This window comes from Corapipo altera, unplaced genomic scaffold (genome assembly GCF_003945725.1).
Source record: "Corapipo altera isolate COAL_440 unplaced genomic scaffold, ASM394572v1 1, whole genome shotgun sequence".
Classification (NCBI taxonomy): Eukaryota; Metazoa; Chordata; class Aves; order Passeriformes; family Pipridae; genus Corapipo; species Corapipo altera.
In genome coordinates, this window is record NW_020884873.1 from 20,121,490 (window position 1) to 20,146,274 (window position 24,785).

At 40.1% G+C, this 24,785-nt stretch overlaps 1 protein-coding gene across 5 annotated transcripts; it reads right to left on the minus strand.

The window, feature by feature from the left end:
* Positions 1-3,621: 3,621 nt before the first annotated feature.
* GAS2L3 (growth arrest specific 2 like 3) lies at positions 3,622-24,140 on the minus strand. 5 transcript variants are annotated; one of them, XM_027665438.1, is made up of 12 exons: positions 24,081-24,140; positions 23,060-23,178; positions 21,290-21,460; positions 20,410-20,538; positions 19,034-19,079; positions 17,892-18,060; positions 17,369-17,487; positions 15,482-15,623; positions 11,788-11,851; positions 10,972-11,110; positions 9,702-9,809; positions 3,622-8,988 (listed from the first exon to the last, which is right to left on the minus strand). In XM_027665438.1, exons 5-12 carry the CDS (start codon positions 19,061-19,063, stop codon positions 7,612-7,614), a joined length of 2,148 nt encoding a protein of 715 aa, XP_027521239.1. In that variant the 5' UTR covers positions 19,064-19,079; positions 20,410-20,538; positions 21,290-21,460; positions 23,060-23,178; positions 24,081-24,140; the 3' UTR covers positions 3,622-7,611. The 5 variants fall into 5 exon arrangements, with proteins under 5 accessions (XP_027521239.1, XP_027521264.1, XP_027521231.1 ...); XM_027665463.1 differs by having other exon boundaries at positions 21,297-21,460; positions 23,980-24,119; XM_027665430.1 differs by having other exon boundaries at positions 23,980-24,119.
* Between the last annotated feature and the right edge of the window lie 645 nt (positions 24,141-24,785).

The following is a 24,785-nucleotide window of genomic DNA, read 5'->3' on the forward strand; positions in this document are numbered from 1 at the left end:
AACAAGATTTATATATTCTTTTTTTTTTCCTTTGTCCTTTCCTGCACGATACCAGACAAATGAAATAAGCCCACACTTTCACAAAGAATTGCTTCAATTTCTCATTATGAGTGTCTGACTTAAGCCCATTAGTCAAATTTGCATTGCTGCTAAGCTCTCCCAGCTGTAAGTAAAGTCACTTGAAATTTCAAAGTCCTGTATCTCACTAACTACTTTAAACACTGAAGTCAACCCTAGTTAATTAACTCAACTGAGTGGGTGCTTTAATCTCAGTGACTTTCAGGTTTGACTTTCCTTCAGTTAAAGGAGATAAGCCTGTTTGACTTTATACCTCAAGAGACACTCAGGTGCTGGTGATGAGATCCTGGAAATGCTCATGACAATGAATCACTGTCTTCAGCACAGGGTGGAAAATAAGGTAGGGGGGCACCCACTGCAGTACAGTGAGAATCCCCAATACTGAACAGCTGCTTATAAAGTCAGAGCTGTCTCTTCTGCAGGCTGAGTGAAACAGCATCCTGATGAAATTGTAGTTTATAATGGAAGTGTATGTCAAAATTGTAGAATCATAGAATGGTTTGGGTTAGAAGAGATCTTAAATATCACATAGTTCTAACTCCTGTCACAGGCAGGGAAGCCTTCCGCTAGACCAGGTTGCTCAAAGCCCATTCCAACCTGGCCTTAAACACTTTCAGGGATGAGGCATCCACAAATTCTCCAGGCAATCCATTCCAGTGCCTCATCACCCTCATAGTGAAGAATTTCTTCCTAATATCTAATCTAAACCTACTCTCTTTCAGTTTAAAGCCATTGCCCCTTGTCCTAACACTATATGCCCTTCCAAAAGTCCCTCCTCAGCTTTCCTGAAGGCCCTCTTTAGGTACTAAAAGGCTGCTCCAGCCCACTTATCATGTTCATGGCCCTCCTCTGGCCTCATTCCAATGGGTCCATGTCCTTTGTTGAGGCCCCAGAACTGGACACAATACTCCAGATACTCCATGCGTGCTAGTGAAACAGTTGTACTTACCATCTGAATTATATTTTTTTCTAAACTGTAAATGTTTGACTTTACAGTCCTAATATGTTACTTTTACATTCCAATGTAAATAGACTGTGACTTAAGGACCCAAGTCTTGGAGGAAACTTGTGGATTTTTAAGCAGGAAATCACAAAGAAACTTCTCAGTATTTTTCTTTAAACAATCAAATGCACACGTAGTTTAGCATAGATGTTCCTACGGTCTTTTTCACGTAGATCACAAAAAATGCTTCTTCATGTATATATTTTGTAAGTAATTTGACCTAGTTGAATTTCCTATACAGTTAAGGGTGTTCTAAAATCCAGACTATACAACTGTGTACTCACAAAAATCTCCCAAATCTAATATATTATGTGGGAGCTTAATTCCAGGAATATAGACCCAGACCATGTTTGATTTTTAAATAAACTTATTCTGCTGCTCTTTTCTTTGAATGCAGCAATAAATAACATCAAGGTACTGCAAGGGTCAATGCTGCAGTGTGTACACAATAAAAGTAATTTATTATGTTTTTGTTTCACAGGTGTCTATAGAGTACTGTACTCAGCAAAAATCAAAAACAAAAAACCTGTGAAGAAGCATACTGTTCATCACCATGACACACCACAGTAATTATTTCTGTTCTTCTGGGAATATAGGGAAATATAAGTTCCAGTACAAGGTACCTTTTGTTACAGCAGCCATGCTTCAGAAGAGTAAATAATAATGATGATTATATAAAAGATCAGCAAACTACAAGATTCTGAAACTGAATTTCAACAACTACTTTTATTTTCAAATGCAAGACAGGTAAAGCATATGCTTTAACACTGTAAAGATGGATGTAACTGACCTTAATATGGTTCTTATGAGGTGCCATGTGTGAGTACTTTGACAAAGACTAATGTATTCTACTTTTCCTGTGTGAATATCCAAGCATGGTCTTTTTTTGAGGAAGCATGCAAGTTTGTTTAGTAGGACCTCAGCTTTGCACAGTACTTTCTGACTCAGCACTAAAGACCAATTTTATATCCATATATATAGTTCTATGCTGCAATCCTACCTCCTAAAAACTCTTAGCACAACTGATCTGTCAATATTTTCTGCCTAGCTACATTCCTTGGAGAAATGGACAGCTGCTCCCATCCTGTAAGTTTTCTCTTCCATCTGGAACATAATATTTCACATAAAGTGCTGTAATAGCTTTGATTTAGACATCAGTACTCCTCCCCAACTAGAAAGCCATCCGCTTCTGCCATTCCCATCAGCTGATACACCTGCAAGTTTGTGTATGAGTTAGTGGGGATTACTGGCTAGCTAGACCTGTACTGTGAGCAGATCTCACCTCTCAAATATTTAAATGTTTTATTTTTTCTTAAGATATCTGAAATGTACAAAATGTTCAGCTTATTTACATTTCACACAATTCATTTTTAAAAAGTTTTAGTAAGGAAGTGATCTTCAATCTCAGCTCTTAAAAAAAAGAAAATAATGAAAAGGTTTTCAAGAATGTATTTGCTTGAAATGAAAGGGTCTTACAGAATTAAACATTTCTTGCATTATTTATTGCATGCCAAGTCTGGATTTTGCCAGCTAAAAGGTTTCATTGGAATCAAAGAGAAAAGTTTTGCCTATGGACTTCAAGAGACGTTAAAGAGTTTACATTGCCAGAGTAGCCTCTATAAAACTCAGACACCAGATGGCCCCATAGCTCTCGCTCATCTACCAAATAGATTTCAGTTTTCCTGTAGGGAAATAGAGAAGCTGTAGAGTTTGCTGTTCAAAGCTATAGCTGCTCAAAGTTTTACATGGAAAACTGCCTTGAATTTTATCAGATATATATATGTGTGGGGTTTTTGGTTAGTATATATAGGTAAGGGTTAGGACACTTACCTGAGACAGTCTTGGACTGTCTTTGTATTTTATTGGCCAGCTGTAACATCCTGTCTTAAAAGAAAGCTGCAACTAACATCTCTGCAGAACTTGGTCCTGTAGGAACAAGTATGGTAGATGCCACAAGAATGTGACCAGACAAAGCTGAAGTGGAAGCATAAGTATATCTACATGATCAGCATCGGACTGGCAGGAACTGAAGACACTGGAACAGGCAGAGAAATGCAGATATTAAAAGATTTTTAAAAAATCAAATAGGGAAGGGGGGAAAAAAGTTCATTAGGGGGCTCCAGTGAGAAGACTCAATTCTCTTCTCAAAAAAACTAATTAGGTTTCTGTTATTGATAGCGACAGACACAGAGATGGGTCTAAAGTTTGCTGACAAGATGTGAGCATGGAAAATATTAGCACGCAAGTGCTTTATATTTCAAGTAGAGCTGCAAATAATAAAACTCTCAGAGGTATATCTGAAAATACTTAGGCTCTCTGTCAGCTAGGGATGAACAGAAAGCCCCTTCTACACAATTAGTCATATTGAAAACAGGATCAGAATAAAAAGGTCTTGAACTCCAAACAAAGCAATGGATTTGATGCAGCTATTTATGTCTTTATCACAGCCTGAGATACTGTTTATGTGGTGGTAGGGAGAAAACATAAACCTTCTGAAATACATTCTCTTTCCCTTCCCACAAAAAGACATGAGGACTAAAAACATGTGTGCACCTAAAAAGGTGCAGTGTATTTTTATTCAAAATAAGTACTCATACAGAAGGACATCAAGATGACATGAAGAATTCAGTCAGATTCTTGCTCCAGATTATCTTTCCCTCACGAAAAGTAGCACAAGCTGAAGATTAGACTTGATATTTGGCAATATAAACATTGCAAAAAGAGTACGTGTTTCCATTAGGAGGTACTTTGTTACATCTTATTCTTGGTTCACCTCATGTTACATGACACTTATAGTTAGAATATGACTATACAGGTGGAGACTACAATATTCACAGAAGTTGGACCACGCTCAAATACACTATTTTTATAATAAAATCAAACCAAGTCTATCCATGCGTAACAGGGGAATGATCTTTAGATTAGCTGAAAAAGGTTTCAACTGTAAAAGCTTATACTTTTTATTTCATTTTGAACCATAAAAATCAATGTATTACATGAAATAATAGATCACAAAATGAAGCTATCTGCTTCATTTTCTCTGTAGTTCAAAAAGGTAGACGTTGAAATTGCTTTACACTCAGATCCAAGAGTCTCAGTGTTTAAATTGCTACTAAAAACCTTGTAAATGGTTCAAAAAGTATTGTGGGTTGACCTCAGCCAGCAGCCAAACACCTGTGCAGCTGCTGCTCCCCTTATCTCTCTTCCATCCCCAGCAAGACAAGGGAGAGAAGAGCAGCAAAAGCAAAACTCACTTGCTGAGATAAAGACATTTTAATAAGTGAAGGAAAGATATAAAAAAATTAAACCACCAAGTGATGCAAAGGCAATCCCTCACTACCTCCCACATGCAGATTGATGCCAAGCCAGTTGGCAAACAGTCACCTTGAAACCCACCCACCCTGCTCCCCCTTCTTTCTCTACCTCTTCCTTGTTTTTATTGTTGAGGTGATGATATATGATATGGAATAGCCCTTTGGCCAGCTTGGGTTGGCTGTCACAGCCATGTCACTCTCAATCTTTTGCCCACCCCCAGATTACTCACTGGAGGGCAGAGCAGAAAAAAGAAAGACTTGACCCTGGCAAGTGCTGTTCAGCAACACTGGTGTGTTATCAACACCGGTTTAGCCACAAATCTAAAACACAGCACCATATGGGATGCTATGAAGAAAGTTAACTCTGTCTCAGCCAGACTCAGAAAGAAACCCCAACAATTCAGCTATTAATCTGCATGAGATATATCGCATAACTCACTATTTGGATGTCCAAAAATCAAAAGCAAGTCATCTACTGTAAAATGCTTTCAGCATATAAAACCATGTGCCAAATTTATCAAACCTGACAGCAATCCACTACAGTCAATACTTTTCTATTTGTAGTAGTGGCTTTGATCAGTGTACTTATAAAATAAGTAAGCCTAAGGCCTTCCAAAACATACAACTTTGTATGTGAGCTTGTGGGACTTGTGTCCACATTATCAAAAGTGATCTGTTTTCCTCCTACAATTTGCATATTGGTTTTTACTGTTTACTCCCAGCAGGTTGTAAGCAGTATTGTACAGTAGATATGCATAAATAGAATCATAAATAAAATAAAAAAAGCTAACAAGGTGCTCAGAAAGGCAGCTCAATGACTTTGCCACGCATGAGAACTCAGTTCATGATGCTTGCTTACTGTAGTTCCAGGGAAAAACAAACAAACAAACAAAACCAATAAAACCTCGTAACAGCAGAAACTGTTGTTCTCCTTTTTAGGAAACTTTCTTGTCTGACCATCCAGGAGCCAATCTGGCAGTCACACCTGCTCCTGCCCATAAATAGACTGGGAATGGAGAGGAGAAGTGATGATCTGTGGAAGTCAGCAGTGTCTCTTCACAGACCTTCACTGCTTCTCAATGTTTGCAGGAATGACTGTTAGTTAAACCCAAAAAAACCCAAACAGTGCTACTCCCAAAGACAGTAGTTTTTAATCTACCACAAAGCTCCTTCTGTTAAGGGTAAAGGTACTGAGTACTACAGACGTTTAACACACTGAAAGCCTTCAGAGTTGAGAGCGTAAACAATGCATAGCTTTCTGGCATTTTAAGAGGTTTACAGGCATTACCCCTTGGGGAAACTACTTCTCACCTCCAGAGAGTAATAGAGAAGAGTCAGTAAGAAGGTCTCCATAAATAAAACAAAAAAGGCCACCGCAGACTAGGAGTGCCTACAAAAATGAACCTGTAGCACTGAGAAAAGTATTTAATGATTCAGTCTTACATGCAAAGGCCATTCCTGCAGAGCAGTAAGACTCTGCCAGCGCAGGTCAGTACTCGCAGCTCAGTGTTGCTGCAGCTGGAGCTGCTTTGGGGGTGCAACGCGAGAGCAGCAGCTGGTGTAGGGCTCCAGCTCAGGGGAAAATGTCCTCCCAGGAACTCAGGAGCATATCTTAATGCAGCAAGAGCTTTCTAGGAAAGCCTGGGCTCACTTATAGTCAGATTAGAGCATGGACTAAGCAAATTTGTCTGCCCTGGGTTTTAAAGGTAGTATTGCTCACTGAAGAGATCTTTTATGAATTTGAGAGACTAAGGCACAATGAGAGCAAGCAATCAAGGCCGCGATTTTCCATGTCCAATTTAACATAGACCAAGAAAGCTCCACTTCCAAGAGAGCTGAAGAAGGCATGTGGGGGGCACAGTGAACACTGATAACAACATCTGTAAAATCTAAACATGAATAGAGATTCCTTTCTTTCTAATACATGCAGGTGACCCAAATTTGGATTGTGGGACACCAGTGAACTAAAAACCATTGTTTTGTTTGAGGTATTAGCAATGTTACAGTAGAGCACAGCTCTACTGCTTGCCATGGGCCTTGATGCAGACATGCCAGAACCACCAGAGTCACTCAGGCTCTGCCCTGGGTAGATGTTTCTTGGGCAGACTTCGCTCCACTGAAAATGAGCAGCAGCCTTAGCTCCTCTTTCCTCTCTCCCACTGTCCTAGGTACAGGGGCTGGGACCAGTTTATCACTATGTGGGTATAACCAAAACTGTGTATTCTACACCCTCTATGTCATTTGTGATGGACTGTTAATAATGGACCGTTTGCAGCAGCTGCCCAGGGCACACCTGGCACCTAAGGCTATGAGCTGGGTGTTAAATAAAGCCTGCAAGGCTGTGAAGTGTTCTTTTGTTTTCACACCAGTGACTCAGCTGTGATAACTCCCCTTTGGAAAGGCATTAACGCCTTCACACCCAGCATGAGGAGTCACCTCTGCTAATGGGCCATACTGGACTGGCATAATAGGCAGCTGCAACACTTAAACTCCAAAAATCAAAGACTCCAAAAATATCCCAGGACTCACAGAGTTAAATCACCCACTGTGAAACTCCCCACCCTGGAGGAGGAACTGTGCATTACCACCTGAACTTGAGCATATATAAACTTTGGGTTTTGGGACTTCTGGTACCACTCATCATATCCAGAGGATCAGAACTCCAACAGGACTGCCACTGCCACTCTCGACAAGACTGCTCATTACTTCAACAGAACTGCCACCATCATCTGGACTAACAGGTTTTCTTTTCCTTTTACTTTACAGTCGGGGGGCCACGTAGTGATCAGCACAGGGGCCACTAAACACTGTTCTGTTCTTGTCCCAGGGTTATATATCTGTTTGGGGGGGGGGTGAAAAACAGTTTTCTCTGTATCATTTCATGTATTGTAATCTCTTTTTAGGAAATTGTAACTCTGACTTGTAATCTCTGTTGAGTTGCATTCACTTCTACCTCCAGTTTACTTTTAAACCAGCACACCCACCTTTCTTACAGCAGGTCAGGAATATTTTCTGTTCCACAGTGCTACACAGCAAGCAAGCTCACTTCTAAATATATCCAAATAGAAGTTTCTAATTGCAAAATAAACACAGTTCTTACAGTAACTTATGCAGTAAAATGTAGGTTATACCTAATATTTTATGTTAAATGTAGTGTTATTTAACATTTTTTCCTTGTCCTCAGTGTTTCATAAACTTATTTTGAACTAAATAAGTTTACTTTCTGGGCTTTTTACTCCCTGTCATAACAAAATATTGATCATCTTGCCTGCTTTTCATAAGAGGAACTTTTGACACATCAGGTGTTCCTTTGTTACGTGACTGCTCCTTTGGGAGAGGCTTCTTGGCTGCTGGGGCCAGGCTTTTGTTTGTTTGCAAGTTTTTGGCTGAAGGCTGACCTTTTGTGGAAGGCTGTGCTGACTTTTTGGTCATTGCCACTTTGGCAGAAGTTTGAGGAAGTCGTACAACAGATAAAGGGGTACGTTCAGGAGGTTTGGATAAAGAGGGCCCAACCAGAGGGGGATTACTAATATTCGGCTGCTTACTGACAGCTGATGATACGTGTTTGCTTGTAGGTATCAGTGAAGGTGATGCTGACTTTGATGCTTTGCTAACTGCAAGGGAAGGTGCAGAAGCAGAGAGGACCGATGCACTTTTCAAATTCCTTGCCAGGTCAGAAGTTGTTTGTAGGGCTTTCTGAGGATTCTGAGATGCAGCTCCCGAGATCTGAATAGCATTTTCAGAAGGAGGTTTTGCAAGGAGCTGCTGAGAATGTGCAAACTTGGCAACAGCACGCAGATTTGTCACAGGCGGCCGAGCAGCCCTTGGAGCGACTGAATTCGCTTTGGTTTTAGTGATAGATACAGGTTTGCATTTAGCAGGGACACGCTTCTGTTTTGAAGCCATCATTTCAGCTGTCTCAGACAAATGAGATGGCTGTTTTTTAGAGGATGAGAGGGTAGGATGGAGTGCTGGTGCTGCGGAGCCCTGAGGCGGGGCAAATTTTACCTTGGGAGCATCGGGGGACCAAATACGTTTGCGCACTGTTTCGGAGGGAACTAGAGCTGTTCTTGTCCCTGCACATGAAGAACTTTTGCTTACAGGCTGTGAAGAAGCAGAAGCTGGTGAGCTGCATGCAGGAGACTCCAGTTTCTTTGAGGTACCAGCTAATGTTTTGAAAGGAGACTGCACACCTGTTGCCGAAGACCCTTGTAATTTGGACCTGACTGTTGATGACTTGGCTGTGGAAGGTGGGGGCACTGGCACTCTTGGTGATGCCAGAGCAGGGGACTGAGGATGTTTAGATAAAGCCTTCTTGGCACCAGCCCCAACAGCTAAAACAGGAGTAGTGACTTTTGATGGCTGCTTTTGGAACATATTGACAGCTGACATTGGATTCATAACAGGAGGCTCCTGATTCCTAGCTGATGAGTTAGGGATACTGTCACTGGTGACCCCTTTCTGAAAAGCAAGGATTTTTTGTTCCAGAGTTGCAAACTGAAGCACTCGGCATGGATCATATTTGAGCAGAAAACCTTGAAGAGTGTCCCAGCCTCCACCAACACGTACCATCACATGCTTGCCGTGTAGCATCTGAGAATGGAGGAAGAGGGGTTGGAAAGAGAAGGACAAGAGAAATTTCTATCTTGTTTTATGCAACATTAGGTCTTCATCTTACATTACCATCTATTGAAATTAAATAAAAATAGCACCTCCTTTCTTACAGAGAAACATTTTAAAACAGAGAAATTATGCGATAAACAAGGTTTATGCTTTCCAATTATTTTATTAAATAGTTTCTCCTGTAGAGACAGTCATTACATGTCTGCAAATAATGGAAGCATCTTTACAGAAGACATTTTAACCATTCTGTAAGCATCTTCATTTAGTATTTAGAGTTTTGGATACAGGTTTTGTTCAAATTATAGATGCCCCTGTAACACAACCTCTTATGACTGCTGAAGAGAGTACTCAACTATCCTGAAAATTATGAGCTCCGAGAGTCAAGGTTTTGAACAATCAATGTTCTCAGGATATTCCATGACATTTCCTTATTTATATTGCAAATAATTGTTGAAATTTTAAAAACACCACAGAAAAGCATTAACTTTTTTTAATGATTGTAAAATGAATAGTTGTAAGATCAAAGTAACTACACCTACTTTGAATAGGTGATTGAATGGCAAGTTGTTCCAACCTAAATAATTCTGTGATTCTAAAACAACACCATAAAAATGAGGTATTCCACTTAAAAGCATTTCTCTCCCCAGTAGAAATATAAGTTGGAGTTCTGAAAAACTACTTACTCTTATGAAGAGTATTTTATCTCCCAGTCTATAACGTCCCTCTGATAAGTATTCAATTGAAAACCGATGGGAACAACTGCAGGGAGGATCTTCTGCTATATGTTTTACCTAGTTATTAAAATTGAAAGTGTTTGTTAGTATTTTGAAAGAAGCATGTGTTGAATACAAGAAAAGACACCAATATCTTCAGCCCATAATATAAGAAAATACTTGAATTATATTCCTTCACATGAAAATCTCAGCTACATAAAGATACAAAGTGTAGAATAAAAAATTAAAAGAAAGAACAAATTGTATGTACAGACAAATATTTTGAGTTGTTCTAATCCAATTTTTATGATTTCTTCAATTTTCCATTATTTCCACTTCTGGTATTAAGACAAGTCTATACTTCTATGCATAGTAGCCTCATTTCTAACCACGACCTTGTAAAGACACTGTTATGGTCTCTAGAAATTGAAACGAATGCCTGAGTCTCTCTTGTGACCAAATCCATTGCTACACCTGGCTCAGAGCTACTTCACCATTCTCCCTAAATTTCTGTTAGGCTAAGTTAATCTTCTGTGAGACAACAAAGAAGGAAACCACTGAAAAAAGGAGAAAGGTAGTCCCCAAATATGTGCCGGGTTAGAGAAGATGCGTCTCTTAGAGCCATTTAGAAATGTAATAAATTGGAAGGTCAAGACTATTGCCAAGAATGAAAAACAGTGAGAGTTTTGAGAGAGAGCAAGGACTTGGTGACTGACATTCCCAAAGAAACAGAATTTTTACATTACCACAGAGAGGACCTTTAAAACAAATGAATTTTTAAGACTTAACATGCATTTTTAAGCAAATAGGAAAATTATTCATAATTTCTTTTGGACCAATTCACAAGCTGTTGTGAGTTTCATCAAAGCTTACTTTAACATTTGATAAAGTTTTAGGAAAACATCAAATTGAAGAGAAGTATTCATTGCAGTCATAGCATATTGACACACCAGAAAAATTGAATGACATTATTTCTTATACTCAAAGAAGCAATGAAAAGGGAGGAGGGGAAAGGAATTCAAGGTGGGTTATATGCACCAAGGCATTTACTCCACAACATATAGAACAGCATTTTCTTTACAAAACAAAAACAAACAAAAAAAAATTATAAAAAGAGGTGCATACACTTCTGTTTTCTGTTTAAAGAGGCTAACATATTAGATGAAAACCACCCTTAAGAGCTTGATTTACTTAAGAGCTTGATTTAAAGCCCATATCACACTAAGTAAGAAGTACTTACTGCCTCATGTAGCTCCCCATGGTGACAACATGACTTTGCTGTGCTAACAGGTGATGGCGGCCCAGAGGTCATCAGTAGGGTTTCTTCTAGCTCAATTTCCTTCTCTAGTTTTACAAGTACAGGAGGTTCAACTCCATACCTCAAATACCAAAGTAGAGAGTTTAATTGCTAATTTACTAAAGAAAACAAAAAGAAACTGATACTAACAAATTTGCAAAATTCTAAGTGGTTTGGCTGACATGGCACAGCACTAAATCAGAGGGATAACTGTCTTGATAATCCAAAGGCAAGGAGCAGCTCTGAGTTTTTAGCAGAAGTCTTCCCTAAGGTGGCCTTGGTGTTACCGGAGAATGAGGTAAAAATACTGTCAAATTTACATCATTTAGGTCACAACCAATTTAGATAAACTATCTTAAAGCTTCCACCTCTGCTCTAGAAATAAATCAAAAGTCTAAATGTAGAGAACAAAGAGATAGCTGCCAAAAAGATGAAAAATTATACCCCTTAAAATAATCTTTAATGTTCAGTGAGTTCTTCCAAGAGGTATACATATCTATAAGCTGAATGTATAACTTAAACACTCAACTATAAAAGGCAGCATGGAACAGTGCCTCTCCCTGAAAAGGTCTGATAATTATTTGAAAAAATATTCATATTATATGATGGTCCTAGAAAAGCCACTCATTACTTTTTGTGAGGAATTAACATCCACTGCATTGCACTTAATGACCACAGATTGTCTTAACTTTGTCTTAGCTTTTACTTAATAAGATGTATTCTTCAATTTCTTGTTAAGATTATGTGCAGATCACGTACTTAGATACAATGCGTCCAATTTCCAACAGACAAAGATACACTTGTCTTGGATCCTTGTGCAAAACTAAAGGGGAAGAGAACAAAGAGGAGTTACAGTTCATATTTATTGCAGCAATATTTATTGCAGCCTATGCAATTAGGTACAGAGAAGAGAAGATGAGGTATAGATGCCTACAAATTTCCCATTTTACCCAGAGGCAAGTTACATTATCACTGACAAAGCACTATATGCTTTCCAACTCTAATTTTCTATTTCATAAAGTCTTTAAATGCGTCTTGGCATTCCTGAAATCAAACTCTTCCTTCTAGGAGAATTATGTTTTATTTGGTTTTATGATCTTCTTTCTTGATGAGAACAGGAAAGAAAGAGATCTGAGAGCTTTCCCTACCCCCAAATACAGTATCGTAGTCTTAAAGATGAAAAGCATTTAACAACTGCAAATAGGAAAATATGCTCATGCATACAGACACAGACAGGCACAGGCGCTCTATAGGTTAACATCCATAGGAGGATACACTGTGAAGGACCAAGTGGTTGGCTACATAGCCAGTCAGCCTAAGTGGTTTAGTCCCTTGGCTGTGAAAGAACAATCTGGGTGACTGTTACCATTTCAGTTAGCAACAGATCTTTTTTCTTATCACTTCAAATGTTCCAGGTGCCAGCAGGGTCCATCCATGTGGCAGATTCATCCAGTTCCACTAGAAGATACCACTTTGTCAGTGGCAGCTCCCGTACCTCATTCTATACCCTCATCATTTTAACCCCCCCCCCAAGCAGCCCAAACCTCCTGCCCACCAAGAGGTTTTCTTCAGAATTTGGTATCTTTATGAGGCTGTATCTGAAAAGTGTGGTCAAAACCCCTGAGCATAAGAAGGAGGTGAGAACAATGCTGTTTTAAAATACAAATGGTCAGATTGAAATATGAGATACTAGCTGTGATCACAGAGAAGCAGCAACACACTTTCAGATATGTTAGTAGCACAGTTTTGCACAAGGCTTTGCTTCTCAAAGACTTGCCCATAGTAACTCAGCTAGTGCCCAAAGCAGAGGCTGCTTCACACCCCTCAATTCAGAGCAGCTCTAGCAGCTACATGCACTTGATCTTGTAGGCACACTAAATGATGATCGGGAGAACTGAAGAATGAGATGCAAGAGTGATAACTAAGCAATGTGAATATGATGGTGGCAAGTCTGGGTTTTCTTAAGAACTTTGAAATGGAAATATTCAATTATTTCTACTGTTGCACTGAAGAATGGAAGAGGCAGAAGGAAAACAATGTCTGTTTAGGTTTCTTGAAAGTTCCATGTTTAGGTGTGCAAGAAAAAGCAAAAAGAAACAAGGCCAGGAACAGAGAAAGAAAATAGTTTAAAACCTCACGCACAAGCAACTACTTCCTCCTCTGTCCCCATGCAAGCCTCAAAATTGAGATTCTTTCAATATGTTCTAAGAACAGTTGTATAAATGCTTTAGAAAACAGACGATCCCTGTGCTTTCTTAACTAAGTAGGAATACTGCCTAAAAACTCAAAACTCAAAGACTGGGAGAAAGGTCATTCAACTTGCCTCAACCCTCACACAGCACCATTCTTTCACCCACTACCGTCAAGTATAAGAAACCAAATAAGTTGTAGAACATTTATATGAACAAGTCTGACTTGCTTCACACCATGTAGTAACAATACTCAGTAGAAACTGGAAATTTCCTCTGAAGAGAAACCTGAGCCTGCTCTATATTTAAGGATGAAATATGACATCTTTCTGATGTTCAATTTGATATTTAAAATTGCTTTGATTTAAATAACACTGAAGTGTTTCCTAAAGTATAAGCTGAGTATGAAGTCAGATTCCCTTGTTTACATCATCTACTCCAGTTTGTAAGTCTGCTTTTTAAAAGGTCTGATTATGAAGGATAAATCTAGAATAGAAAGTTGACACAGCCATAATTTAAAAGTTACTAGAGGTCATCTAATATCTTTTCTCTGAGTGTGTGTGTTTCCCAGAAGTGTTTTAATTTGCCTGAATCCAAAAGAGAAAAATCCAAATATACCCCTAGCAAAAATCAAGATACTTATTTTTGGCTTGATGTCAAAGGGTATTCCATGATGTCTACTCTTCCCTTCTGCTGACTCAAGACCCTCTTAATTTATTTCCTTCATAGTCATCTACACTTTCAGGAGGTGTTTGATATGTATCTGATGGGAAAAAGACAACTGTTAAATTATCCTTCCCCTATTTCATTTATAAAGAATGGCTTGAAGGTCTGATGGAAAATATCAGTGGAAAGAATGTTTCATCAAGGAGGCTGCCAGTCTGCTCATTTCAACTGCCAAAAAGGCTCACAGAAGATATTTATGCCATAAAGCAAGCTTGTGTCAGGAGTTACAATCAGACTTCAAAACACTTATTTGCTATGAGTGAAAGCCACAGCACCAGGAAATCCTGTCTGCTTATCTCAAGAAGGCTAAACAGGTTCCAGTTACCCATCCACTTACAGGACCTAAGATGTTTAGGCAATACAGTTCATACAAGGAACTAAAAAAAAATTATTAAAACTAATTTTCTTACAGCTCAGTTCTACTCATCTGTTTCTCATGGCACTGAAAAAAGATACACTCACTAGACTAGTTAATCAGAATGAGACAGATGCAAATGATGGTGTTTTCTCAACTATTTTAAAAGATGACTTATCCAGTGGAGAAGGCACTGGCAGTCCAACAAGCATGTAAATGGCATTAAATGGCACAAAGACTTTGAAAAAATCCTGTGAATATTGTGATAAATTCATTTGATTACTGAAAACAAAGGTACTTTTCAATTTTTTTTACTATTCTGCTGACAGGCAGATATTTTGCTTATTTTAAAAAAATTAACAAAAACAAACAAAAAAGTATCGGCTTGCCACAGAAAGTTTTGGATTAATTAATTTTTACTGACATAATAGCTGGTAGAAGAGCATTTCTTTATTTACCATGTGATAGAAGTATAGTTCCTCTTAATTAGCAGTTAAAAAAGAATTATTTCATCTGTAAGTATCAGTCTAGAAGCTGTTTGTTATAAGGGACCAACTGTGCACTGGGGCAGGCACACAACACACAACACATAGTTGGCAATATTTAGTTTTATAACAATCTTATTGGATGAGAAAACACAAATGGTTTAGGGGCACATCAAGTAGGTGCTGAAGCAAATGTTAATTGCTAACAGACTGTTGCCACTTCAGGCACAACTCCCTAATGTAGTTATCCAATTTAGCTGTTATGAATGCATGATTCTGAGGGATTCCTTCAACAAGAATGAGCTCTAATACCAAATAAAGGATCTCATTGTGAGTTGACTCCATGGCCCTGTGGTCTTCCCACACAGGGAAAGCAAACCCACAATTTTCTCCTCTGTTTCTCAGTGCTTCTTTTTACTGAAGGACAACATGCAAGTTTGTTGCACAGCTGTCAGCCCCCGCTTCATCCCACACAGCAAGTCTGGAAAAGCATCATGCAAGTTAGAGCAGTCACTGAACTGATTTTTCAAGGCTTTTACTTGGACACTGCCTTAAAATTAAAAAAAAAGCATTAGTAGCTTGCACGAGACAGGAACGGTCAAGAGAAAAGGTTCAAAAGACTATACACAAGGGATCTCCCCAACTAGGTAGTTATCCACGTACAGAGCGAAGTAAATCTTACAAAAAGATAGATTTACCTAAACCTTCAGATTCAAATAGATAAGTCTCCTCAACTCCAATGGCCCTACACCAGTTAAGAAAGTTGGCTGTATTATCTCTGGCAAAAAAAGATCCTGATGGAGCATCCTTCTTACATGGAACTTTTCTCATAGGAAAATTCTGGCAAGGGAAGAAAACAAAAAGTACATTGTGCACATCAACATTGGCCAATAGATTTCAAAGCATAGTTGCAAAGGAAAATACACCCTAAATTCAGAGTACAGAAACAGTTGTAACTATTTTGTGTTCAACCCACCATGTACTCTCTCAAAAAAGCTACACTAATATAGAAGGCATTCTATCTTATCACTGTGAACAGTCACTGAGTGAAAAATCCTTAGCTCTGCAGCCTCTCCCAAAGCTGTCCGTACAGTTGCTTCCCCATTTCTCCACATGCTGGGGTTTCACAGGCCTGGATAATTATTCCCCTTTCCCAAGCTTAAGTTCACAGCAGCAGAATAAGCACAACAAGAGAACGTTAAATCAACTAACTGTACTTAGCTGACAGATTTCAACATTTTAGAGCCTGTTTTAGAAAGTGAAAGGAATCATAAGGGAGCAAGGAGCCGTTTCCTTTAAAGCAATTCAGTACTTACTTGTTTTTAAATTGGTACCTTCAAAACTAAAAAAGTAGTTCAAAGATACACAAGTTGTACATTTCATCCTCCTTAAAAAGCCCTAAGGATTTGCTGGGTATCTGATGGACAATGGCTTACATAGTGAAATCCATACAAGTGTGGAAATGCATTGTTGTGTTTAGCAACAGAACCACAGGAATCACTAATATTGTGGATAACTTGCATATTTCTTGTAGACAGAACAAGAAATATGTTGTTTCTGTCTACAAGAAACAGCTTGTAGACAGAAACACTGGGACAGTGGAAGCACTGGGACAGGCTGCCCAGGGAAGCGGTTGAGTCACCAACCCTGGAGGTATTTAAGAGATGTGGCACTTAGGGACATGGTTTCATGGTGGACTTGGCAGTGTTAGGTTAGCAGTTGGACTTCCTGATCTTAATGGTCTTTTCCAACCTAAAAGATGCCATAATTCGAGGGTTTACAGCATCCTTATAGCTCTTGTATAAATACTGTTTGGCATCTTAAATCTGCTGTCTTGTACCCCACAATTCATAATAATTCTAATATTAGTAATTATACTGCTAACTGGTAAATATCCATTATTTAAAACTATTGTTTTACTAGGTAAACCAGTAAAAGTTAAACATTAAAAAAATGGTCTGGATATAGTGAAACAGTTCCTCCTGTCCTCCAGGGCAATTTAGCTGGTAATCTACTGTTTAACAAATCCAAGCATTGCTGTAGCTATACAGGCTACTTGTACACTCAACAATTGTTACCTTGACCAGTTTTACATGACTTTGTACTTCAAATACAGAGAGTTGTTTGAGATTCACATTTCAACTGAACATTGATTCCCAACAAAAACACTGAAGCCCATCTTCAGGTATATCAGTTTGGATATTTTTATGGCTGATCTGTACAGCCATAAAACATACTACCAAGTGCCAACATATATCTCATTATCAACCCACACCGATGTCAGAAAACAAACTCCAGAACCGGACCAAATCTTCCTCAGGCAAGACTTCTGCTGAAATCAAACTAAAGACCAACCAAGGACCTTAGGATTTGATTAACAAAGCAAGAAGGTAATTTGTTGCACGAGGCCAGTTTATCCATCTACAAAAACACACTATTGTTAATCAGTCTCTGGATACAGAGGGTACAGAGCATTACTTTGGGAAGCCTCACTCATCTGCTTTCCTTTTAATGACAACTACTTACTTCACTACCTACAACTGGAGAGTTTATATATGTATTTTAAAAGTCATGATATGACTCACCCTTAAATTATTTGAGCTACAACATTTTTTAATTGTGTTTTGAAGAACACCAACCAACTGGCAGAGTAATACCCCATTATCAAGTTCTTCTAGCAGTTGTTCTGCTTTGACTTCCATTCCTTAAAAAAAAAAATGAAAAAGAAGGTCAGTATTAGAGTTACTCTACAGAAGGTGGAGAAGTTTCATATGAACTTAGAGGCAACCCAAACTGCATTCCAGTGTTAAAGACTGAAAATTAGTGGAAATATATAAGTAAACTAAAATCAAATATCCATTTAATTACATTTTAATTAGACTAACAAAATTCAGAAATATAAATTAGAATTATTAATTATCCTCCCTCTAAGAAGTGGCAGTTAATAAAATCTGAAATCAAAGCATGCATTTTAATGCAATTCTCCCAGCCATTCAGACTCAAATATGCCACATCTTAATAGCAGTATAGATATTAAATGTCACCATTGACTAGACTATTGGAAAGTTCTTTGAAGTTCATTAGACAGTGATTTATTTTTAACCTCACCCAGCAAGCCAGACAGCCAAATGGACAGATCTTCTTGCATAGGCACCAAAGTTGCTTCATGCCGCACAGATATCCATTGGTCATACAGGCACACATCTGCCAAACCCGGCCCATGTCTGGGAGTCAGAGGACTTCGGGGAGTTAAGGGAAGGTCATCTCCAAACCACACCTGCAGAAGATTTCAGTAAGCTGAAGACAGAAAGCTCTAATACTTGCAGTCAGATGACAAAGAGTCATGGTTCTGTATTACGCTGAAGAACTATTATTCAAAGCGTTCATTTCCCTTAGGACAGATACACCAAACCAACACAACACCAATCAGATGGTGAAGCTATCATTAGTAACTCGTGTGTCAAAATACTACTGCGTTCATTCTCTTGACTTCTTCGGATTTAAAATTACACACTTTCTTGAATATCGAATAAAGAAAACATGCATTAAATGTTTGGGTGATTTTTTTTCCTCAGCACATTTTAAGTCTTAAAATCTTTACTACAGACTACTAATTTCTCTGATCAAACATTTCAGGAGCATTTTGTGCTTAAATCATTAAAAATTATGACATTAAAAGAGGAAATATGTTCACGTACAAGAACATAACACATTTATTGAACATGAATCCTTAGCATTTCTCTTCAGGACTGCATATTTTCAAAATGACAGGTAACTTACATTTCAAGAAAAGGACCACACTGAAATTTTGTGTACAAAATTCCCAAAGACAGAGTCCTGCTACTCTTAACTACTTTCCTTCAGTTCAGTGTGTGTAAAAAATCCATTTATTTATTTATACTTAAGTAATTAACTAGAATGTTTTAAATATATAAGGTTTTAAAAACTATAAAGTTTTAAAGAACTCTTCTTAATCACCAAATGGGTGTTTCAATAATCTCAGCCTCTGACTTCAAAACCTTCTTAGGTAACAGCACTAAGAAGTGAAAGGGTCACCTGATAGTAACAGTGGGTTATTAATTTTGTCACATTACTCCATTTGTAAAATGGAAAATTATAACTTTTTTTTTAAATTAGAGGTAACTGGGGAGTCTAGTATTTCATCTGCCTCAGGGTAGATCTTTGCATTGAAAAAAACAAAAATATATTATACACGTATGCAGGATTGAAACACTTCAAAAGACATTTACCTGAACTGCATTCTGCATGGTCACCTGCATTTACATTCGTTTCTCTCTCTGGGAAAAGAGAATAGATTTTTAACACAATTTGTCCTGCTTTCATGAAAATCCCAAGAAAAACTCACCAGTACTGTTTTGGAAAAATAAGAAGTCTAATCAGGAAAGGAAGGGGAAAGAGAGAAGTATCTTAGTGACTAAGGTTTTGATCCAGTCAACTTCAGTTCTCTGCCCTGAAATAAAGGCACAATTATTACAGCACAAAGTAGCAACTGCCTTTGTATGCATTAACACTACTCCAAAGTAGCTGTATGGCATTTATTTTGCCAAAGTGTAGTACAAATGCTTCAAACCATTCTTGGATTTAACAACACTGGCATTCATCTTTTTCTTCTGAGTTATCACATGTATATCTTGTACATGTGTGTAGGCAGATATATGCATCCTAACTTCACATTAAATACTCTGAAGATTATGAAAATCTTAAAGCAAGGAAATAATTTTGAAAAATAAGATTTTTTCTTACAGAATCATAGAATGGTGGGGGTTGAAAGGGACCTTAAAGATCACCTAGTTGTTATAAGATACATGAGAGAAATCAATGTTTTTATTAAATTCTGTTGGGATTGTGACTTCCCAGGCAGCACGCATACACCTAAGTTTTCAACAGAATGCTGCAAACTATTGCAGCAATATAGTTATCAGGACAATTCCCTGGCAAAACGAACCTTAAGGAAAGTTTTAGAGGCAACCTAGTCAACACTTTCTTTCCTGAAGCCAACACAGTATTTTCCAGAAATGCTTTTAACCATGGGAAAATCCAGCACAAGCTCTACACTGGGCTGAGGATTAGTAAGTTTCTCCATGGAGGCTCCAGGTCTAGAGATGTGCAGCATTACCAGATTTGCTAGATACACATGTACCAGAAGGTATTTCTCCATCATAATTCTCCACAGTGGTACTGGGAGGCATTACAACATCAAAAATACCTCCTGTGTCTTGCAGCCAGTTAAAAGACAATTTTCTTGCTCTGTTACTTAATAGCTGCAATAAAGCATCTTACTGATTAAACTGAAAATCAGACTGAAGACATTATCAGATGTTTTTAACTCATGTTTTCCTTTGAAAATAAGTAACTTTCCTCTCCTGTCCCAGATGTTTAAGTTTTGTATGTAGATGGTATTGTTCTCTCGTCCTGCAAAACCTGGCCTTCCTATGACAAAAGGCTTGAATAGCCCACCACAGAAAACACAATTAATGTAAAAATTCTCCCCCTTCATCCTACACGAAAAGCAGAACAATGTCATTTCCTTCCCCTTTTTTCCTCCCACTGCCTTAAACCCCACACACTACATCAGACCACGTGTCAGCCATTTCAAACAACTTACCTCTGTGACTAGGAAACAAGCAACCAGTTCGTTTTCAGGCTGAAACCACTTCCCTGTAGCACAACTAATAGCACTTCTCAGACTTTATCAGAGACACTCCAACTGGTATCTTTCCCCTTCCTTTTATTTCTAGGGAAAGAAAAAAAAAAAAGACATCCTCTCCTTGATGTCATTTTTCCTTCTATGAATGAACAAGGGAAGGGCAGGGTATGTACCAAGCATTACTAATGAGCATGTTATGTTTCCCAGAGCTTTGTCCACAGGAATACATTTTCCTTTGGCATAAGAAAGCTATTGTCCCAAGAGAAGCTCAGTAAGAGGCTTCATTGATTAAAGAAATAAATAAAACAACAGCAGACCAGCCAGTAGAGATGTTGGTCTCATTAAAATAAGGAGCTTCATATAGGCTAACAAGAGCTCCAGCATATTAACTGCCAAGGGAAAACAAAAGGCAGCCTAATTCACAGGGAGAACTCAAAACACGAACAAAGCAAAATATTCACACAGCAGCTATCACAAGAATTCTCAGCATTTGCAGTTTTGTGGCATGCCTAACAAAAGCTAGTCTTACAAAAAAAAAAAAAAAAAGGAAGGAAAAAAGAAGAGATTGAGGAAAACTGTGGCACTTGAACTTCAAGGGCCTGTTCTTCTAAAACAAGTTATTTTGTAAACCCATATGCCAAAGGGTTCCCTAGAAAGTGAAACAGCTTCACTTATTATCAGGGCATCTGAATAACACTTAACAAAAAACCCTCTGATGATAAAGACTACTCTGCACAAATTTTGAGTTGAAAAGGTAATATAGTAACAATTACCCATTTTCAGATCTCAAACAGTTCAGCTCTGAGATTGCAGAGAATACGGATTAATATAGGTTTACCACTTACTGGGAGAGGCATAGGATGAGAAGACCCAGACGTCTGCCACCTTCAAGTAGTCAGCCTGCAAAGGTGCAGAAGGTGTTCTGGTGAGGTGAATGCTGCAGTACCAGGCAGAGTCATAACCAAGTCTGACTTCTTCTAAAACCGGTTGGGTTCCCTGCATCAAAAGGCTGTACATAATGAAGTAAGTATTTGACACTGAAATCTGGCAGTTCCAGCTAGAACTGTATCAATTTCTGCACATGCCAGTTTTATCAGCTGGCCTTCATTCAACAGGAATTTGGTGCTCAGGGATCACAGTTTGTGTAAGAAAAGACCTCAGAATGAAAATACACTGTAATATGTCCCCCACATAGCTTCAGGCAATGCCATTCCCATGCCAGCTGATATCCCCAAGGTCCCTTGGGACAAAAGACTGAATAAGCTCATCACAGCAGAAACAATGCTTTTAATAACTCTTTCCCTTCATCTTACTCTTTCTGGGCAGAAAACACTCTTTCTGCTGATGTTTTCCCACCCTGCTTCACCCGTTAAAACAGGAAAACACCAGAAAGCTCTCTACTTCTGCTGCTAATGGCTCTAGGATGGAAGGATAAGAGAAGTGTCACCTAGCCCCACCTTACACCTGTATGAACACAGCGACACCGATTTACTGTGAGATAGGTGGTCAGCCTCAAATGATATATTGGGAAAGGCAAGCACTGCCTTCACCTGGCAGACTAACAAACCTCCAATGAAGGACTAGAGCTATGGATCAATATTAGCTAAGAGAGATGAGAAAAACATTCCTATCTATTGACATGTGGGGCAGAGGGACAAGCATTTCTCAGGAAAAGGGGTGTAGACACCCCCTGGACATGACCCACACAGCCTTGCAAGACCACAGTCTGTCTCTGCTCTCCAAAAAGATGCCTGGCACTTTGCCCTCAGGGAATCTGAGAAACAGGAAAGTCAGCAAATGCTAAAGCACTTTATGCGAATACTTCAGGGTGCTAAACACATGCTCTTAGACGCTACATGAGATAGCCTGTTTAACATCAGTTGTATCAGGATTTATAGATCATTCACTGGTTCCCAACCCAAGAAGATATGCTACACTAATTACAACTCATTCTGTAGCACAAGATGAACAGAGTCTGAGTCCCATTTTACTTGACTGCACAGTTTACAAAGAAAGCAACAAACAAAAAAATCCACAGCTCCACAGGTAGCTCCAACATTGATGAAGCAGCCATTGACCTAGCTGAAGTGGAACCTAAAGGGATTCACAGGCTCATTAAAATGCCTTGGGTTAACAGGCTCATTAAAAAAAAATTGCGTAGAAACACTTTTACATCTTCACCCTATATTTAATATATATAACACATCATCTTCTATTCCATCAACACCCAAAGGCAGTCACAATAGACTAACCCAGAGCAGCTGGAAACTGTAGATTAGTCTTAACAGTACCTACTGAAACCCATGTTTTTAAACACACTGAAATGAAAGAAGCTGTCATTTCAGTATCTGTTGAAACCTACTACAGGATAGTCAAGATTTTATTTGGTACACGTATCCTTACATGCAGAAGAAAAGAGGTAGGCACAAGAGATCCATTGAGTGGAGCATTACTCCCTCCTCACTACAGCAATTACAGAGACTTTTTGTTGCACTACTGAGCCAGCAGGAGCTTTGCTTCACTGGGGAGGCCTTAGAGCCATGAAAGAGAAAGAACCAGACTAGTCAGTCCAAGGTGATGGGCTTTAAGGTGGCAACCAGCTCCTTACATTAATGCACGCTGATTGCTCTCCTCAGGGACTGCCTTTCCGCACCTCTCCATGAAGTGAGTGAGCACGCAGTGAGGACACTCTCTCCTTCCAAATGGCAACAAAGGCCTTGGATACACCTGTCAAAGCAGAGAAACCCACTTGAAATCAGGGAGGAGTACTTAATCTCAACAGCTGGCATCTCCACAGGAGACATGCAGACGGCTCCTTTACCACAGGAGCATCCAGTCTGGGGAGAGGCTCATTAACACAAGGTGCACTACCCCAGCTCTTCACTCGCCTTCACAGGCAAGCTCTTCTCTCTCTCTCCCATTTCCACCTCAGACTTCTGCCAGCAAAGCAACATTGGAGGGGATCACTGCTAGATGTAGGCTGCTGACTGGCAAGTCAGGAGGAGTTTATTATGACTTAAATATAAAATCCTCTCTTATTATGAAAGATCCACCCAGTACAATTTCAAATGCATAGGCCAGTTATGCCTTATAGATCCTTTTGCCATGGCTTGATCTGACACTATGCCAAAGGTGACACACAGCATCCCTGGAACATGGCCAGCTTTTGGGCAAAGAGAGGAGCCAGACGCTTTTCGGCTTATTAAGCAATATGAATGAGTGTTCTAGCCAAGAGCACTGGGGCAAACTTCCCTACAGAAACAGCACTGCATCCTCAAACGCCTGTATGGGGCACAGGAGAGACTGGTTTGAAGGCTGTTATGCAAAACCTCTCCCCTCTCCCTTCCCCAAGGTAAGTTTCGCGGCGCTTTCCCTTCCGACACCCATGGCGGAGACGCTGGATGGGAGCTGCTGGCCCCGGACGGGTGACTTGGCTCAGCCCAACACCGGGCTCTGTCCGCGTTGCTCGGGGTCCCCGACACGCTCAGCGAGTTTCCAGCGCTGCCCCTGCAGACAAGTGGGACTCACCGAGCGCCGCCGTTCCGGAGCTGCGCGCCCGAGGCACGGACGCGAGCGGGACCCTGCCACGGCCTCCAGGCCGGGCCCGCCGCCGCTCAGGCACTCCGCACCTTCCACGCTATCCTATACGGTCCGGTCCGGTCCCGTGCCTTGCCTGTACTCAGCGGCCCCGCACACCGGGACAGCCCCGCACACCGGGACAGCCCCGCACACCGGGACAGCCCCGCACACCGGGACAGCCCCGCCCGCGCCGCGCCGGCCGCTCCTTTCGAAAGCGCCAATCAGCGCCCGGGGGCGGGGCCGCGCCCGGCCCACCTGTCCCGGCGCCAGCGATCCGCGCTCGCTGACTGGGATGCGGCTCGCGGGGACGGCGCTGCTACCCGGGGACCGCGGCGGCGGGCTCGGCCATCGGGGTGGGAGCAGGCGGCCGGCCACCTGCCCGCAGAGCAGCCGAGAGCCGAAGAGGCCCTTTGGCAGCCGGCGTTCTGCTCCCCGAGCCTTCCGGCGCGCTGCTCGCACGGCCGGCAGCGCGGGGCTCGGCTCACCGCTGCTGATGAGACGTCCGGGCTCAGGGCCCTGAGAGCGGACCCGGGCACAGAGAAACTACCCACCCTGCCTGCAGCCCCTGTTGGCGTCAGGAAGCCTCGCACACCATCCAGACACATTCACGTCTTCCAGGGATGTTGCTGATGGTATTTTTCAGAGCCATTAAGCACCAACAGTCGAAGTCATAAAGCAAAATAATGACTTGTGTCATCATTTTGTGACACACTTTCACGAAGTACAGATACTGTATAATTTTTACTTTGAAATAG

Coding starts and splice junctions, on each gene's coding strand:
- GAS2L3 (XM_027665438.1), bottom strand. CDS start 19,063: ATGCAGGTGACCATGCAGAATGCAGTTCAG. Junction 15,624..17,368: donor GTAGCTCAAATAATTTAAGG/GTGAGTCATATC, acceptor TTCCCTTGCCAG/AATTTTCCTATGAGAAAAGT. Junction 11,852..15,481: donor ATTTGAATCTGAAGGTTTAG/GTAAATCTATCT, acceptor CTTCCCCTTTAG/TTTTGCACAAGGATCCAAGA.